This window comes from Electrona antarctica (assembly GCF_951216825.1).
Source record: "Electrona antarctica genome assembly, chromosome: 12".
NCBI lineage: Eukaryota > Metazoa > Chordata > Actinopteri > Myctophiformes > Myctophidae > Electrona > Electrona antarctica.
Window position 1 is genome coordinate 51,514,512 of NC_136793.1, and position 17,065 is coordinate 51,531,576.

At 43.0% G+C, this 17,065-nt stretch overlaps 1 protein-coding gene across 1 annotated transcript; it reads right to left on the minus strand.

Annotated features, from left to right (window-relative positions):
• Nucleotides 1-138: 138 nt before the first annotated feature.
• On the minus strand, nucleotides 139-16,375 carry LOC306934090 (arrestin domain-containing protein 1-like). The gene is made up of 8 exons (XM_079516561.1): nucleotides 16,150-16,375; nucleotides 12,203-12,313; nucleotides 10,416-10,466; nucleotides 7,407-7,561; nucleotides 5,486-5,668; nucleotides 5,029-5,205; nucleotides 3,875-4,481; nucleotides 139-2,121 (listed from the first exon to the last, which is right to left on the minus strand). The coding sequence occupies exons 1-8, from the start codon at nucleotides 16,265-16,267 to the stop codon at nucleotides 2,084-2,086; spliced, it is 1,440 nt and encodes a 479-aa protein (XP_079372687.1). The 5' UTR covers nucleotides 16,268-16,375; the 3' UTR covers nucleotides 139-2,083.
• Nucleotides 16,376-17,065: the final 690 nt, after the last annotated feature.

Sequence of the window (17,065 nt, forward strand, 5' to 3'; positions counted from 1 at the left end):
ACTCAAGTAAAGTACAAAAACTTCAAAATTATACTTAAGTAAAAGTACTTAGTTACTTTCCACCACTGCCAGAGCAAATTAAAGCTAATGCAATGAGTGCAAGTCAAATTAATGTGAGAATCAAGAATTGAACAAATCGATCCTTCTACTGATTTATTAGTAGCATACACTTTCAAACAATAATAATAATAATAAAAAAAACTCCAATCTTTCTGCATGTATGTTACATTAAACCTTTTCACAAATCCTAAAGATACCTTTTGAGTGGTGCAAACCACTCCAACAACTGGCTTTGTTAGTACCTGTGTGTGTTTGTGTACCTGTCCCTCAAAAGAATGAGCATGGTTACTATGGTCACTGACATTACGTCAGACCACAGCTGATCAGGCTATATAAGACCTTGCACCACTCATTTCACACGGGTGTGATTTTTTAAAGACAATTGGCATAGAACTGTATCAAATAGGCAACATTTTGCAACAAAGAAGCATTTAAGTGAGGATGGAAAATGAACACCAGTAAAGTACAGTATGGTACAGTTATGGTACAGTTATTGTACCATAATAACTTCGATACAACATTTGAATCATAAAATCAACACACTCTCAGTCAATGTCAAAATAAATAATCGGCTGATAAACACGAATTTTGAAAGGCTAAAGAGAAAAAAACCGTAATCATGCATCAGTTACAGTGGAGTTACAGAATCCCTTTACTAAGCAGTACAAGTACAATTTGTTGTGACACTGCTGTAAGAACAAGCCAAACAGAGTTGCCAAAATCAAACATGGGAGAAAAAAAGAACTGTGTTATACTTGAGCTGTTGAAAAATAGCAGATCTACAAGCTCACAGCGCGGCACTCTGTGCCGCGCTATGAGCTTGTAGATCTGCTATTTTCGAAAAATCGTGAAAATGTGGCAGAAATCTTTGGATATATATTCTTTCAGAGCGAACGTTTTTAACTCAAATCTTTGCTTCTGGGGGGGTCCCTGGAACAACATATTTTCAGATGGGGGTCCGCGGCCAAATACAGATAATTCCGGGGGTCCTCGACATGAAATAGGTTGAGCACCACTGACATAGAAACATAGGTTTTTCAGAATAACATTTAACCGTTTTTAGAAGACTTTCTTTTTCTTTTTTGAATCGGCCTCAGGTCTAAATGGGTTAAAACAATTGAATCAAGTAATGGGTGTCGGTAATAGATCACATGATTTGTTGAGATGTTGTATTGTGCGGTGTATTTTGGAACCGCTATATTCCTGCACATTACAGATTAGACATCACAGACGCCATCTTATAAGTGCTCAATTTTAAATCACCCAGAGCTAACTAAAAACTTGGCTCCAGTTATATACAGAGAGAGAGAGAGAGAGAGAGAGAGAGAGAGGCACATTGCCTTAATTTACATTAAAAGTGCTAAAACAGTGATAAGGACCTCTTCGGACGGGGAGCGAGTGACGCAGGCGGCGTCAACTTCTCGGAAATCTCCGCACATCCAAAATAAACGCGCTCCTCTCATTAAATTACTAGGCTTTATCAGTCGCTCCCCGTCTTTTGAAGGCCTTTATAAAAAGGAGAGGAGCGCAGTGAGTGATGATTTACTATGAACAGTGTTCTGACTGAGGAGGACTATCTGGTCTGTGCACGTTGTAACAACAAGGTTTGAGTTCGGATCACTTCCATTCAGATGGTGGGGTCTTTTTCTTAAAACAACTTAAAACACTTTACCGTAAAAAAAATTAAAAAGTTAAATGAAAGTAAATGAAAATGTCACGATTATAAGGGCTTCATCGCAGCATCTTTTGTGCTGATCTTTTGTCCTCTGCCTAATATTTGAAATATAAAAACGGACGACAACATGTTCGGTTGTCCTGCATTTCCCCCAAATTGCTACCGTTTTGGAAGCAAGTAATCCAGCAGTAAATATCTCCCTTTTTAAAACATAACTCTTTCACGGACACATACGGATATAGCAGAATCTCAGGTATGCTGCATACATGATGATTTGATTTGAAAGTCTGTGATCGTGAATGGCGGAGGGCATTTTGCCAGTCCGTTTTGCTGTTGTCCAGAGACCGCTCATGTGTTACAGCTGTCGTAGTAGGAAGGCGGGGCGTCTGCAACAGAGAGGAGGCTTATCAGACAGAACAGAGCTCACGATTCAATACCCTTAAACAAAACACTCCCAGCCGGTCTTGACCACACTCGCTAGATAACGTCACCATTAGAAACACCTTTGAAACTGCAGTTAGATCAGCCTGAACATTTCTCATTGATTAACTGCTTTCTTCATTAAGATTAAACCCATTTAGGCCTGAGCTCAAAATTAAAAAAAAATCTTCTAAATCCTCCAGTTTTCTGAAATAAATATTTTCACGGTTTTTCAAAAATAGCAGACCTACAAGCTCGTAGCGTGCCACTCGGTGGCGCGCTATGAGCTTGTAGATCTGCTATAGCTAAATTATAGCTAAATTATAGCTAAATTATAACATAATGTTTAAAACACCAAAAGGGGTTCCCGCCCCAAAATGGGTTAAGATATAGGACAGCAGAGAGTAGTAGAGAATGACACACACACACACGCCAGATTTGTGCGTCGTTTTCCTACCCGATCGTAGTAGTAACTTGGCAACGCCCCCTTCTGTTACGCAGGCGAAACTGGCTGTCACGTGAGCGCACCGCGTGAAAAAAAAAAATCATGAAATGCCACATGGTTTCGTGGATGTGCAAACGTTAAGCCTTAAATAATAATAATAATAATAATAATAAAACTTTATTTGTATAGCACCTTTCATGACATGAAATGCAGCTCAAAGTGCTTTACACCAAAAAAGAAAAGAAAGGCAGGGCATAAACAATACAGTGAGGACATGAATATTTTTTTTTTTTAAAAGACAAATAAATCAATTAAAAGCAAGGGTGTAGAAGTGGGTCTTGAGCTGAGCTTTAAAAATGTCTACAGAGGCTGCCTGTCGAAGGTACAATCCCAGCGCCTCGGGATAGAATTCTCCACCACGGAGGAAAGCCGGCCAGTGCCATCATCTTCGAATGAGACACTGGGGCTCCATCTTGCCCCACACCTTATCCCTAAACTTTTTTTTTTTTTTTTGTTTTTTTTTAATATTTTGAAAAAAAAACATTTTAAAATAGTTCAACTATAGCAAGATCTAGCCCAGTGACTACAGGGCGAAGCGGTTTCTTGTGCCGTCACAGAAGGGAGCGTTGCCAAGTTACCACGATCGGGTAGAAAAACGACACACGCAAGACTGATAGGTCCCCTGCGAGGAAACAAGCTGCATTGCATACATTGTGATTACCGTGTATGGTTTGTGTGTGTCATCATCATCATCATCATCATCATCATCATCATACTATAATCATACTATAATTCTGACAATGTCTGAATGAATGTGTGTCTGTCTGTGTGTCACTGTGACCGCCGTAGCTCCTCACTGCCTGCACCAATCACTCCCACTTTTCACACAGGCGTTGACCATAATAATATGGAGGTCTTAACGAAGCCCTTTTTCCAATTTAACAAATTATACATTAATAATGAATTTATTAGTGAATTAAAAATGCGAAAACGCACCCAGGGCGCAGTACCCCCCTGCCTGACGTTTCTACCTAAAGGGGAGTTTTTCGTTAGCACTGTCGCAATATCGCGTGCTCTGGGTGGATCTTTGTTGGCTTTCTGCCTTATATGTAAAGTGTCTTGAGATAACTTGTTGTGATTTGACACTTAAATAAAATGGAATTGAATTGAATGTTCAGGACTCGGGTTGGGCTTGGGGGGAATAAAATAGTTAATAAAAGTTATTCCTTTTGTTTTCTTCTTTTGGTTGCTCTAATTCTCCGTTCACAACTCACCCTGTGGATACGCAGAGGTACTGTAGTCTGGAGGCAGAATGAGCGGGCATGCCGTAGGCATGGGGTTGGCACCACTCTCTGAGAAGTACGGTATGGTGGCGCCCGTCGAGACGCAGAACAGAGGCCCGCTGACGGAGCCCGCCGCCGCCGGTGGCGCGCGGTGGTTGTTGTTGTTCTGCTGCTGGTTCTGGGAGAAGGTGAGACCCGGGGCGTAGCTGAAAGCGCTGGGCGAAATGGCAGTGTGAGGGCCCGACGCGCCCAGCTGGGAGTGGCTCTTGGTGGGGAGGGAGTCGCTGCCCGGCGGAGCCCCGGAGGCAGGCGTCCCGCCCACGGCTCCCAGGTGGTGGTCGGACGGAGGAGGGGCGCTGGGGGAAGGGTGATACGAGGAGTGTCTGGCCCGGGGGGCTGGCTTCGGGGCTGGCTTCGGAGGTATGGTAGGGGTGGTGGCGGCGGTGGCTGTCGGTTCCGCGGCAGCAGAGGTGGCAGTTTCACCTGAAGCTGGGGTCGAGGTGGCCGATTTGGTTCTCTTCTGCACTTTTTTGTCCAGTGCGACGTTCCCTATGTGGATGGGCAAGATCAGCGTGACCTCTGGAGATTTGAGACTGACCTGGGTATTCAGAAAGACATAAGAGCACCATTGGCTTTGTTGTGTGGACTTGAGTTGGAGTGAACAGCCCGTAACTCGGTAAACTCTTTGGATCTTTGTGACAGGCCTAAACATTCTCCCCTTCCTCCACACACACACACACACACACACACACACACACACACACACACACACACACACACACACACACACACACACACACACACACACACACACACACACACACACACACACACACACACACACACACACACACACACACACACACACACACACACACACACACACACACACACACACACACACACACACACACACACACACACACACACACACACACACACACACACACACACACACACACACTTTTGGAAATATTGAAATGTTCTCCTTACGCACAAGGTCGGTATTGGTATTGGCCGATCATGAGAAAAACAACCGGCGATCGGTCCCAAAAAAAACCTCTATTCGTTTCGTTCAATGTCTCTTACATTCAACTTCAATCACCCTATTCATAGACATACAGTACAGTAAGCTTGTGACTTACTTTAATATAATATTCAATCTTGATGATCTCACAGCCAGTCAGGGAGGACTGAGGAAGAGGAGGGACTATAATCTGCTCCTTCCACTCTGCATCCTTGCCGGCCTTGACGCAGCCCCCCTCCACCTCCGCTATCGTCCTGATGTCATGGGTCGCTTTTTTGGTCTCGTAGGTCACTTTCTGGAACACGAACACGAACACGAACACGAACACGCGCGCACACACACACACACACACACACACACACACACACACACACACACACACACACACACACACACACACACACACACACACACACACACACACACACACACACACACACACACACACACACACACACACACACACACACACACATTAAGCAACTAGTCGACTAGTTTACTAGTCGACTAGTAAATCCACTAGTCGACCTTGTTGGTACTAGTTGATAAGGGAAAAAAAAGAAAAAAAAGTTTACCTGCATTAGGCTGGCCAGCACATTTCCAGAAGTCTTCCCAGACTGGTTTTGGACATTAGCGGTCAACTGGATGATCTGACCGGGAGTGTAGCCTTTCATGTCGGTGTTGGCCTGCAGGATCACCGTGCCCGTCTTCACCAGCATGTAGGTGAACTGCCTGGTCACCGCGGAGGAACTGGGCTCCTGCAGAGGGCAAAACGAGAGGTCACATGATGACATGTCATTACAATTTACAATTTAGGCATTTAGCAGACGCTCTTAATCCAGAGCGATTTACATTAGGCAAGAACAAAAGCATGGGAATACATCACATATATAAAATGCATATATCATGAAACATGCGTAAGCTAAGAACGTAACTAGAACATATCTATATAATGACACTATACATATAAACTATACATATATACTATACTATGCTATACATATGTACTATGATGTGCTATGACTACATACAATGCAATTATTGTGCTGTCTACATGACATGCTATAAGTCTGTTTCAAATGCTATCCAAGTTTAAAAGTGCTATCCATGTGTCCCACAGTGGGACTGGGGAATGCAATGGCTAAAGAATGTGAAATTTAGAATTGAGTTGAGCATAGTATAGACAGATGCCAGGGCATTATTGATCTGGCATTCTATAACATTCTATAGTGTTCATAGTTTAAATGTACATGTATATATAGTTTAAATATATGTATAAATATCTGATTATATATGTACATATATATATATTCTACTGTTAGACGGGTCCTTAGGTCCTAGATGACTATTTCTATGCATTTGATTTATTACCCGTTTTCGTAAATCGACCTGGATTAACAGTGTCTGCTAAATGCCTAAATTGTATCACAGACTTTAATTTCAGTTTAGTACAAAGCCGAAGAACAATAACAGTCTTAAATTGGATTAAAAGGATGTTAATTTTTTTTTAACTGTGACCGTTTGTCTATCTCTAGATACTGCTGTCATACAAGGATCACTCGCCAACAAGTCTGAGCGCATTTGGCCTAAACAGGAGGCCTGCCACACAGTCAGTCACACGTTTGGCCTAAACAGGAGGCCTGCCACACAGTCAGCCACACGTTTGGCCTAAACAGGAGGCCTGCCACACAGTCAGTCACACGTTTGGCCTAAACAGGAGGCCTGCCACACAGACAGTCACACATTTGGCCTAAACAGGAGGCCTGCCACACAGTCAGTCACACGTTTGGCCTAAACAGGAGGCCTGCCACACAGACAGTCACACATTTGGCCTAAACAGGAGGCCTGCCACACAGTCAGTCACACGTTTGGCCTAAACAGGAGGCCTGCCACACAGTCAGTCACACGTTTGGCCTAAACAGGAGGCCTGCCACACAGTCAGTCACACGTTTGGCCTAAACAGGAGGCCTGCCACACAGTCACACGTTTGGCCTAAACAGGAGGCCTGCCACACAGTCAGTCACACGTTTGGCCTAAACAGGAGGCCTGCCACACAGTCAGTCACACGTTTGGCCTAAACAGGAGGCCTGCCACACGGTCACACGTTTGGCCTAAACAGGAGGGCTGCCACACAGTCACACGTTTGGCCTAAACAGGAGGCCTGCCACACAGTCACACGTTTGGCCTAAACAGGAGGCCTACCACACAGTCAGTCACACGTTTGGCCTAAACAGGAGGCCTGCCACACGGTCACACGTTTGGCCTAAACAGGAGGCCTGCCACACAGTCACACGTTTGGCCTAAACAGGAGGCCTACCACACAGTCAGTCACACGTTTGGCCTAAACAGGAGGCCTGCCACACGGTCACACGTTTGGCCTAAACAGGAGGCCTACCACACAGTCAGTCACACGTTTGGCCTAAACAGGAGGCCTGCCACACAGTCACACAAAGGGCTGCCGTTAGTGAGAGAACACCCGTCCGGTGGCTTTCTCACCCATATGTCAGGCACTTCGTTTAGGTTGAGGAGACTGAGCAGGTAAAAGGGCTTCTCCATCTTGTAGTCCTTGGCGAACCGTGGCGTGTCGACAAAAGCCCTCACGCGATATATGATCTTTCCATAGTTGCCTTCGAAGGAGGTGGGAGCCGAGGCTGTGGTGGTGGTGGTGGTGGAAGAGACGAAAGCATTGTGATCAGCATTAGGATTAGCCTTTTCTTGTTAGGAATGAATGAAAATACCCACAATGAAAACAATACACTTGGCCTCATGTCAACTTAACTCATCTGACAACTTGAGAGTTTATAGAGGGATTTAGGTCAATGGTTTACGTTAGCAAGTTAAAGGAGGATTCAGTGATTTTACTTCATTCAAATATCACTTATTTTTTCTTTTTTTCTGGATAATCCTCCCTACTATAGAGTGTGCTGACCATATAAGGAGTTCCTCCCTGTCCCCAGTGAGCCCCTGGGGTCAAAAAACCCTAGTTTCAGTTTTGGTGGCGGGTGGCAAAGCCTTCATCCAATCAGGATGAGAGGGGCCTTCCTCCAATCATGATCGACTGGGGTGCACATGCTGTTGGCCTGTTGCACTTCCCCCCACTGTAGAGCGTGCATGTGCACATTTTGTTACCGGGGTGGACTGGGTGGTTTTCCAAATCACCCAAATCACTGAATGCTCCTTTAAGAGTAAACAAGCCAACTATCTGGATTTGGTGGGAGCAAATCATATACAGTATATTATTTATCGTATTGATCATACGATTGTGTGAGTTTGTGAATTGGTGTACTGTCTTGTAAGACCACGTGCGCAATGAGGTGTGAAGACACAAAATCAAATCAATCAATGTAGCCTAGCGTTTATTTAATCCATTCAGGACGGGAACCCCTTTTGGTGTTTTAGCATTATAAACATAGCATTATGTTATACTTTAGCTATTGAAAAATAGCAGATCTACAAGCTCATAGCGCGGCACCGAGTGCCGCGCTACGAGCTTGTAGGTCTGCTATTTTTGAAAATCGTGAAAAGGTGGCGCAAATCTTTGAATATATATTCTTTCAGAGCGAACGTTTTTTAACTCAAGTCTTTGCTTCTGGGAGGGTCCCTGGAGCAACATATTTTCAGATGGGGGTCGGCGGCCAATTACATATAGTTTTGGGGGTCCCTGACATGAAAATGTTTGAGAACCACTGACATAATCGTCTAAATGGTTAAACGCAACTGATATCTAGGTCAGAATGGATTTCTCATGACGTGCGTCGAGGTGAAGTCATTTTCATTGACAAAGGCTCTTACGACGACACACGGGTGTAAACATAGGTAGGCCTACGTGTAGAAACAGGCGCCGACACAGGGTTCAAACAACAGATTAAGATTCATGGCTGTACAAAGAACAGGTTGAGTTTGTTCCTCTCACATTGCAGGAAGAGGTTTATCTGAACATGAGTGACCTTATAGTCCATGACTAAACAAAACGGAGAACAAATGTGACAGGAGAAGACTTCAAATTAAGAGGTGAAAATAAAAGGGGGGTGTTAAGCGTGTATTTTTGTTGAAATAAAAATGAATAAATAAAGTATTTAAGAAGTTGCAGCTCTACATTCTTCTAGTAATCATTGTGTTTGTTTATTAACAGGAGTCTGCCCTGCTCTTTAGTATAGTAAAAAGAAAAAAGTTTCTTCCAATATTTCACTTGTTTATCCTGTAATGAGTCGTCTCTACTGATTGGACAAAATCGGTATCCCAACGTGAACGTTTATTTTCTGTTTCTGAAGAGCGGGAGACGCTCTATAGCTTCACTTCTATTGTGTTGTTGCACTGCTTTTGTTAACTTCTGTGTTTTGATCTGCGTCTCGCCGTCCAAGATAAGCATTTTTCCAGTTGACTGCACCCGTAGCACAGGTGTGCATGTTTTTACAATAGCAAAGCACGGACTTGAATTGAGTTAAACTGCTTTTTTGTGTTGCAGGGACAATACGGAGACGTCAGTTAGTGCTACCTCAAAGGTCTATAGGTGACAGGTGGCAAGAGGCAGTTTGACAAGACAACCTGAGCCTATTGGTGCACAGCAGAAGGTGGACTACCATAAGCCCTCAATGAATTGCATTTAATGGAATGGGAATTGAATGGGGCTATGGGGTCTTGTGCTAATTCGCTTATTTCCATCAAAATAAGTAGTAAAGTGTGCCGCTTGGGATATTATTTACATTATGAAGAGAGGATATATACAAAAAAAAAAGTTGAGCGATGGAAATAAGCGAATTAGCACAACACCCCATAGCCCCATTCAATTCCCATTCAATTCAATGCAATTCATTGAGGGCTTATGGTAGGGGAAATAGCCAATAAGGAGTTTTTGCACAAAAAACACCTGGACCTCTTTGGTGGGGACGTAACGACTACAAAGAAAGGTAAGAAAGCCTTCTAGCCTGGAATTCTCCTTTAAAGTGGTGAAGTCAACATCAGTGTAGATAAATGAAATACACAAATCACTGTGAGCACAGAGAGAGTGAAAGTTAGACATAACATAATGCTAACACCAAAAGGGGTTAAAGCATGAGGGATCATAGGGCAATGGTTCCCAAACTTTTTCATGTCAAGGACGCCCAAATTGACACCAATTAGCCCGCGGAAACCCATTTGAAGAGATATGCCAGGGACCCCCCCGCCCCCCATAAGGGAAGATTTCTACGGCTCTAGCAGTGATTCTCAACCAGTTTAATTTCAAGGACCCCCCAGTTTGACATGCATATTAGTCTACGGACCCCCATTTCTATCTCTGGGCCATGACACTCACAACATTCATACAACAAGCATGCATCAATGTTTTAAAGGTGTGAGTGAGGCCTTAGGCTAAATAAGAACAACATGTCGGGACATGTCTGTCTATAATGAAATGCAAACAAGGGGGAAAAAACACACACACACACAGGAAAAGAATGTGTGCAACAGGTGTTAAGTCTCCCCCCCCCCCCCACCCCCACCCACCCCATCACTCAGCGCTCTTACCTGGTATGAGAAACTTGAAGGGAAAGCAGTGATCCCCTTGTTTCAGAGTTCCTGGGACAAGGAGGGAGAACACACATAGGATAAGCATCTGTCAGTGGCCCGGGAGCCTTTTAACAATAGCTCCGTTGTTTCCTTTGTGGCGAGACAAACCTGGCGCCCCCCCTCCCCCCAGGGCAACACGCTGACTAGTACAGTACACACCACCAGCTTCATGGAAGCCATTTTACATCCACAAATATATATGTCCACAAATATAATATATACATGGGATAAACACTGGTGATATTATGCATTAATAATTACTTTTTTAGACATTTTAGCTTTGAAGTTTTCCGTGAAAAACGGATGATAACACCAGCAATTATTGTGGCTCAACAGGTTTATTCAAATACAGTTTGAGTAATTAATCATCGTTGCACGACACACACACACACACACACACACACACACACACACACACACACACACACACACACACACACACACACACACACACACACACACACACACACACACACACACACACACACACACACACACACACACACACACACACACACACACACACACACAGTATTTCGAAGTTGATGCATTATTCAGTTTCCATGAGTCACAGGTCTTACACGAACACAACCTGAATAATGCCCATGATGTTTTGTTTTTTTAAACCTCGCCCCTTTGGCACTTCAAACAAGTTAACCGAAAAACACTAGAAAATGATTTGCCAATACAGTTTGACCCAGGCCTGGTAGCTAGATAATGTATACAGTAAGCATAATAGTCAATATGGATTGACCCAGGCCTGGTGCTAAGACAATTATATAACAGTGGTTCTCAACCAGTGGTCCGGAGACCACCAGTGGTCCTTCCAGCCTAGGTGGTCCCCGGCTAAATGATGGAGAGTTGGTAACCAAATGGACCCTTATATATCTTTAACCCATGTTTTGACCTGAGATCAGATTCTAAAAATGTCTTCTATACATCCTGACAGTTTTCTGAAAAAGCTATGTTTCTATGTCAGTCGTTCTTCGATTTTTCAAAAATAGCAGATCTACAAGCTCGTAGCGCGCCGCCGAGTGGCGCGCTATGAGCTTGTAGATCTGCTATTTTTCAATAGCTAAAGCATAACATAATGCTAACACCAAAAGGCGTTCACGCCCAAAATGGGTTAATTACTCTTGAGAGCGTAAAATGAAACCAAATGGAGCCTTTTACACTCTCAATAGTTAAATTGTTACAACTGCATTACTACAATTACTCCACAATTAGACAATGTAGAATGTATGTAGAAGAATTGTTTATTTCCAACGCCTGCTGTCTCTCCTATAAATGGTAAATGGTGCATTTATATAGCACATTTATCCAAGGTGCTTTACATAGATTGTGCATTACATTCACCCATTCACACACACATTCATACACCGATGGCGGCGGAAGCCATGCAAGGTACCAGCCAGCACATCGGGAGCAATTTGGGGTGCAGTGTCTTGCCCAAGGACACTTCGACATGTAGACAGGAGGAGCCGGGATTCGAACCGCCGACCCATGGATCATTGGACGACCTCAGAGCCAAAATTTGTACTTTTACTCCACTACAAGTATTTGAAAACTTTAGTTACTGGTTACTTTGGAGATTTTAATTTTGATTAGAAAACATACATTAACCACTTCAACCCTATACATTTCGGCCATTTGAAAATAGCCGATCTACAAGCTCACAATGCGTCGCAACGCACCTTTTTCCACCACTGGCAGCCAGTGCAGTCAGTGAGTGAGCAGGGCAGTACCTTTGTCTGCCACAGAGACAGTGCTGTTGAAGTACTGTTCCTCCACCGTCCACGCCGTGTCGTTGTCCTTGTTGGTGACGCCACAGAAACCGTTGCAGTTCACCTTGATCGCTGCAAGCGAGAATGAACAGTATTAAATACATATCAGCACACCGTGACCACCAGGACAGCAGCCTTACTCATGTGCCAAGAGAAAAGCCTGGTCACGACTTAACCCATTGAGACCTGGAACGCATCCATGTCACGTTAGCGTTTAACCACATTAACCATTAACCCATTTTGGGGCGGGAACCCGTTTTGGTGTTTTAAACATTGTTATAATTTAGCTATTGAAAAATAGCAGATCTACAAGCTCATAGCGCGCCACCGAGTGGCGCGCTATGAACTTGTAGGTCTGCTATTTTTGAAAAATCGTTAAAATGTGCCTCAAATCTTTCCGAAAATTGTCATGATTTAGAAGAAATTTTTTTTATTATTTCGACGTCAGGCCTGAATGGGTTAAGGCAGAGAGTGTATAGCAGCAGCCGGAAGATATCTTCAACGTATCTTCAGCGTCAACGTCATGTCCTTGAACTTCGGTACTTCTGCCAAATTTTAGCACTTCCGTTGATGCCACTTGCCCAGCGTGGCATCATTGTCACTTAAGATTTTTTGCGTTGGCCATTAAAAAAATAGCAGATATACAAGCTAGCAGCGTGTCGCTTTGTGCCACATCTGCTATTTTTTAACTTAAAAAAATATATATTATCTTGAAAGTGTGCAAACTACTGATCTCATTTGCAGAATCGGCCGCAGGTCTAAATGGGTTAAAGTGGGACAACCTTAGCCTCCCCAGAGTCACCATAGGCCAGGGTTCCCCAATTAATTTTCCTCAAGGGCCATATTTTGACTAGGGAACCAGGCTGGGGGCCGAGTCCGCATGCGCGAAAAATTGGGTTTTTTATTTTTTCATTCGTTAATTAAAAATTGTTCTCAACCAGTGGTCCTTGAGGGGGTGCCCAGTTTGACATGCATAGGCTACTGACCCCCATTTAATGCCATTTATATATGGGACACACCCCCAAAACAAAACAAAAAACCTTTTTTTTTCCCGAAATTCTTCCAGGGGCCACAAGGGGGCGCTCTGCGGGCCGCAAATGGCCCGCAGGCCGCCTATTGGGGAACCCTGCCATAGAGTAACACAGAGTTACGACATTGAGGGGGGGGCAGAAAACGGAGCACTCGAGCGCTGTTCATGCAGCCTGAACTGGGGCAAGCTGGAGTTTGAAATACATTGTTTTCAACGAGGGCAGCGCAAATAAGAGCAATTTTAAGCATGTGTGCAACATGACAACTGTTTTAAAGTATTGTACACTGACAACTAAAGCCTCTGTAATGTTTATGTTTGGTAATGTTAGGATGTAAGATTATCAAAGCTGGGCTGTTGCCCGAGTCCAATGCATTTATGCAAACATCCGGTCCAGGACTTGTCACTGTTTGCTATGCTCTTCGCCAATAGAAGTCTATTGTACAGTTGGGTGCCACCGATATTGTCCCTTATCATTTGACCCATTTAGGCCTGACCTCAACATTTTAAAAAATCCTTCTAAATCCTCCAGTTTTCTGAAATAAATATTTTCACGATTTTTCAAAAATAGCAGACCTACAAGCTCGTAGCGCGCCACTCAGTGGCGCGCTATGAACTTGTAGATCTGCTATTTTTCAATAGCTAAATTATAACAATGTTTAAAACACCAAAAGCGGTTCCCGCCCAAAATGGGTTAACTGTCCTTTTGCGCAGATCACGCAAACCTCAGCAAAAAGAAAAGGACAATATCGATGGCCTCCAACTGTAGCTCTGAGCCTCCCTAGAGCAGTTGATCACACAGAGTGAAATGAAATGAAATTAAATGATTACTATATTTACCCAGGGTATCTGGGCTAAGCTCAAGAACTTGTTTCCAGCCAGGCCCTGCTCATAGAACATTTCATCGTAGTGGTTCAATGCCTTGTTCAAGGGCACTTCAGCGGTGGTCATTTTAACGTGTCGGACCGCTGATTCGAACTGGCGACCTTCCGGTATCAAGACCGCTCCGCAATCCGTTCGGCCACCGCTGCCACCAAGTCACACAGAGCATATAGGCCATGAAGTCCGAGAGCACAAATTGTGAATGTATTCTTAAATAGAAAACGCACAGGCAAGGCCGCGTCAGAAAGTGAAGCCTGCAGAAGCACCCAATGGACAGGATACCACTGACGTGGTTGACTGTCTATAATCATCATTTCCGAATGTTATCGTTTTCCAGACAGTATTTCATCATCTGATGTTGCGTTCACACGGGCAGAAGCAAAGATGAAGTATCATTTGGAGCAGCTACATGCATCATTGCGTCTTTGCATCGTCACTCATGTCCCTGGCTTCCATTGACAATGAACGGTAGACTGTATCTCTGCGTCTTGCCGTGTGAACGCACCGTCCATACCAAATACTACTTTTATTCTATGCAGTGTCACTGAGCAGTCAGCATGGGTGGGAGGGTTTGAGGGTTTTCTTTTTGTCTGTTTTTTCTTTCCTTCCCCCCTCCGTAAAAAAAAAAGAAGAATGTATACAGTACCAATTGTAAAATAATAGTATAACCTGTTCTTAATAAAAAAAACGTATTTGACAAAAAAAAGAAAGTGAAGCCTGCTTCATATCATAATCCAGACTCCTTATGTGACAGACAGGCGGTTCATTTTCGCTAGCAGAGCAGAGAGTGTGTTCATGTTGCTACAGCCTGACCACCTCCACCTGCACAGGAATGTCAACAGACTGGAAGCTCCACACATGTAATAAACAGAAACTCTCACACACACACACACACACACACACACACACACACACACACACACACACACACACACACACACACACACACACACACACACACACACACACACACACACACACACACACACACACACACACACACACACACACACACACACACACACACACACACACACACACACACACACACACACACACTCACACACAGAGGAGGGAGGAAGAGCTATTATTTACACCTGGAAATACTAATTATACTTCTAAGAATCAGCTATTGTTCTGTCATTTGGTGACGTTTTTGTCATTGAGGTTGTTATCTCTTATGAAGATTTTAGAGGACCCCCCCCCCCCCCCCCGCCCCTTTTAAGACACAAAGAGGAACTTGGGGGCAAAGGAAGTACATGAATGAATCACTGACATTGATATTGAGCTAAATCTGATGCATAAAATATATAAATACATAAATAAATAAATGTGGTTCGCCTAATTTATCTGTTGAAATATTGCATTCATTCAGGATATTTGGGCAAAAACAGACACACATTATGCAGCCACATTTGCCTACATTGTTAACCATGCAGTGCCATCTTGTTAAGGCTATAGACTCCGTACAAAAGCCATTTTGTCCTTTTCCTGAAGTCCTGATGAGGCCAACATAATATATATATATATATATATATATATATATATACAGCCTACATACATGTGTGGCCAATTGTTTAGATATCAGGGTATTCAAAGGTATTATAAACAAAACAAATACGTAATTCATTAATAATAATAATAATAATAATAATAATACATTATTATTATTATTATTATGATTATTATTATTATTATATGGGCATATTCCTATAGAATAAAATGTGTCCAAAACAATGTCCACAGCAATCCAAACAGCATGGTATTTCTTTACAGGTAGCCAACAATAACAAAAACGAATTGTCTACTCTAAGAGAACGTTTATCCAGTGGGGATAAGTAGCCCCTACTTACCCCTTAGCAGCACACCAATAATATCTAATCTAAATGATGTTAGATACTTAGATAGCTCATCCACTTCCTTGTTTTTAGAACACAGGGTCCTAAACGAAACACTGGCTGGAAAGAAGAAAAACATAAAACTTCGACAAGAAGCTTACCTTTACACTGCAGAGGCTGCGCCAGTTGAATGGTTAGTTTCCCCGAAATGGACTCTCCTGGGCTATAAACAACCTTATTGTTGTTAAAACTAATCTCAAATACCTGTAGTTTACCCATTTCTGAGGCCACCACCACACTAGTCAGGCGGCGTCGATGGACGAAGAATCACCTGTGTGCGGAAAAAAAAGTAAGGCTGAGACTTTCCATCATGAGCCAGCCCTTCGACCTGACGTCATCTCTGCGGAAGTGAAAAATGCTTGATCGTCACGTGACTCATGTAGACTTCAGATAGTTCCAGGCCAGCATGGCAAATTGATTCAGATGTGGGGTAAAACAACAACAAAATTATAGCCTACCTTTTAATTAAAATGTAACACAATTTCTGCTTCTGCGATTCTACTTTGCTGCTTAGTGTTTGCTTTCAACTCTGCTTTTCCTGCTCTATTTTATCACTGTGATTAAAATGGATTGATTGATTGATTGATTGATTGATTGATTGATTGATTGATTGATTGATTGATTGATTGATTGATTGATTGATTGATTGATTGATTGAATGAAGTATTTATTAACAGTTTGGCCAATTCCAGTAGGCTACATTTCAAGCACAACTCAATACAAAACTGTTAACTGTGAGTTAACAGTTAACAGTACACCATAAAGCATTACACTTGTTTACAAGAGGGTCCACCTTGTTCAATTCATCAGAACATATAGAGACGTACAAATAGACACTATATATAAAGAAAAACAGGAAATCATCATAAAAGGAGGTAAAAAGGGAAAGAACATATACAGTGAGGGGGTGAGGGGGAAAGGGGCTCAAAATACAGCCAAACACTGATTATTGTTATGTCTTGGGTAGGCTATACATTTAAAACGAAAGCACAAGTCAATACAAAAACGGTTACTTTG

Coding starts and splice junctions, on each gene's coding strand:
- LOC306934090 (XM_079516561.1), bottom strand. CDS start 16,267: ATGGGTAAACTACAGGTATTTGAGATTAGTTTTAACAACAATAAGGTT. Junction 7,562..10,415: donor CTTCAAGTTTCTCATACCAG/GTAAGAGCGCTG, acceptor CCACCACCACAG/CCTCGGCTCCCACCTCCTTC. Junction 4,482..5,028: donor AGATTGAATATTATATTAAA/GTAAGTCACAAG, acceptor CTGAATACCCAG/GTCAGTCTCAAATCTCCAGA.